Consider the following 2,632-nt stretch of genomic DNA (forward strand, 5'->3'; position numbering starts at 1 on the left):
GCATTGTTCAGGGACGACATGTATGCTGTAAAATGGAGGGACCAAGTTCGAACTTGCATTAAAGATCCTTGCCGCTTGGCTTTGACTCTGGTCTCTGGTGGTCTTCTTCGGGGAATAAAAGGTCTGGGCATAACAAGGGCATTTGTTTCCTGCTGGGAGCCTGCCTAATACAGGTCTGACAGGTAGTAATGTTCTTCTCCTGAAATTCCTTACTCTAAGGACGAGCTCAGAAGAACATGGCAAGGTTAGTGGCTTCTAAGGCCCAAATACAGTGGAATTGGACCTTGCCAAGAAGAGAGAGGTAAATAGGAAATATGTGTGGTTGCGTGGAAGCATTAAAATCAGCTAAAGAACCAAGAGATGCTGAAGTCTCCCCAAAATCTCCCCCACTGTACTGTTTGCATGAAGTGACAGGCAGATTGAAAGCCAGATCTTCTACCTTGCATGCTGTTTCCACCCCATAAGAAAATCCTCAGGCCGGGCGCAGTGGCTCAAGCCTGTAATCCCAGCACTTTGGGAGGCTGAGACGGGCGGATCACGAGGTCAGGAGATCGAGACCATCCTGGCTAACACTGTGAAACCCCGTCTCTACTAAAAAATACAAAAAATTAGCCGGGCGAGGTGGTGGGCGCCTGTAGTCCCAGCTACTCAGGAGGCTGAGGCAGGAGAATGGCGTGAACCCGGGAGGCGGAGCTTGCAGTGAGCTGAGATCCGGCCACTGCAGTCCAGCCCCGGCGACAGAGTGAGACTCCGTCTCAAAAAAAAAAAAAAAAAAAATCCTCTACACACACATAGAAATCTAATTGGAGCCAAAGAAACGGGCTAAATAATTTCATAATGCTTAGAACTAATACCCACTTATCTGTGATAAAGGATTCACGAAGCACATAATTTATTTATTTATTTATTTTTGAGACAGAGCCTCGCTCTGTTGCCCAGGCTGAAGTACAGTGGTGTGATCTCGGCTCACTGCAATCTCCACCTCCTGGGATCAAGAGATTCTCGTGCCTCAGCCGTCCGAGCAGTTGGGATTACCGGCACATGCCACCACACTCGGCTAATTTTTGTATTTTTAGTAGAGACGGGGTTTCTGCCATGTTGGTCAGGCTGGTCTTGGAACTCTTGACCTCAAGAGATCTGCCTGCCTCAGCTTCCCAAAGTCCTGGGATTACAGGTGTGAGCCACCACACCCGGCCTATTTTAGATTTGAAAATACAATAAGAATCAGTTATCCCAGCACTTTGGAGGTCAAGGCAGGGAGATCACTTGAGGTTAGGAGTTCAAGACCTGGCCTGGTCAACATGGTAAAACCCCACCTCTACTAAAAATACAAAAATTAGCCAGGCGTGACGGCACACGCCTATAATCCCTGCCACTTGGGAGGCTGAAGCACGAGAATAGCTTGAACCAGGGAGGCAAAGGCTGCAGTGAGCAGATATCGTGCCACTGCACTCCAGCCTGGGCAACAGAGTGAGACTCCATCTCAAAAAAACCTAACAAACAAAAAAGAATCAGTTATTTGGCTGAAAATATCAATCTACCTCTACTTGCCACAACTCATTCACTCAACTAAACTGAATTATCATTTCCATTATGAAGTCCATACTGAACTAAGTACACTACTAGGAAGATTTTTTTTAAGTATTACAAATAATAAAATCAGGCCAGGCCCAGTGGCTCATGCCTATAATCCCAATGCTTCCGGAGGCTGAAGCAGGAGGATCACTTGAGGCCAGGAGCCTGAGACCAGCCTGGGCAATACAGCAAGACCCTGTCTCTATTTAAAAAATTTTATTAGATGGGCATGGTGGCGAGAGCCTGTAGTACCAGCTACTTGGGAGGCTGAGGTGGGAGGATTCCTTGTGCCTAGGAGATCAAGGCCGCAGTGAGCCGTGATCATGCCACTGCACTCCAGCCTAGGGGACAGAGCAAGACCCTCAAAAAAAAAAAAAAATTTCAAACCATTTGCTTTTTACTATGATAACCTGGCCTAGGGATAAGATTGGAAGTTGGTAGAAGTATCTACAGTCTGGAAATTCCAAACTAATAACTGGCAAGGATTAAGGAGGCAACTCTATCATTTCTAGCTCCAATATTATCCAAACTATACATATCTGATCTTCAGGTTTTTGCAAAAGCTGCACGTTACCCTTTTCCAAAAGACTCCCCCCTGCCCCTTACCTCTTCTGCTTTAATTAAGTGCTTGTATTTTCCAATGCCATGGGTGGGCTTTGTCTTGTAGGGCTGACTGGTACTTAGTAGAATTCCACCTAAAAAAGAGAAAATAAGACAAACCTGTTTTTTTGTTGTTGCTATTATTGTTGTTTTTTAAGAGACAGGGTCTTGCTCTGTCACCCAAGCTGGGGTGTAATGCCATCTCATAGCTCATTGCAGCCTCAAACTCCTAAGTACAAGATAATCTCCTGCCTTGGCCCACCCCCCACCCCCTGACCCCAAGTAGCTGGGACTACAGGCATGTGCTACCATGCCCAGTTAGTATTTTTTATTTTTTGTAGAGCTGGAGTCTTGCTATGTTGCCCAAGCTGGTCTGGAACTCCTTCCACCTCAGCCTCCCAGGGTGCCAGGATTACAGGTGTGAGCTACCATGCCTAGCCTGGACTACAAATTAAAA

The 2,632-nt window shown here is 46.4% G+C and overlaps 1 protein-coding gene across 1 annotated transcript in view; it reads right to left on the reverse strand.

Moving 5' to 3' along the window:
• The window catches only part of MRPL48 (mitochondrial ribosomal protein L48), a 63,476-nt gene that overhangs the window by 43,213 nt on the left and 17,631 nt on the right, over window positions 1–2,632 (reverse strand). Inside the window, exon 10 of the mRNA XM_017885211.1 lies at window positions 2,182–2,312. Coding sequence (XP_017740700.1) covers window positions 2,182–2,312 — 131 coding nt within the window. The remainder of the gene's footprint in view (window positions 1–2,181; window positions 2,313–2,632) is intronic.

The sequence above is a fragment of the Rhinopithecus bieti genome, unplaced genomic scaffold, assembly GCF_001698545.2.
Source record: "Rhinopithecus bieti isolate Rb0 unplaced genomic scaffold, ASM169854v2 scaffold_14549, whole genome shotgun sequence".
Taxonomy (NCBI): domain Eukaryota; kingdom Metazoa; phylum Chordata; class Mammalia; order Primates; family Cercopithecidae; genus Rhinopithecus; species Rhinopithecus bieti.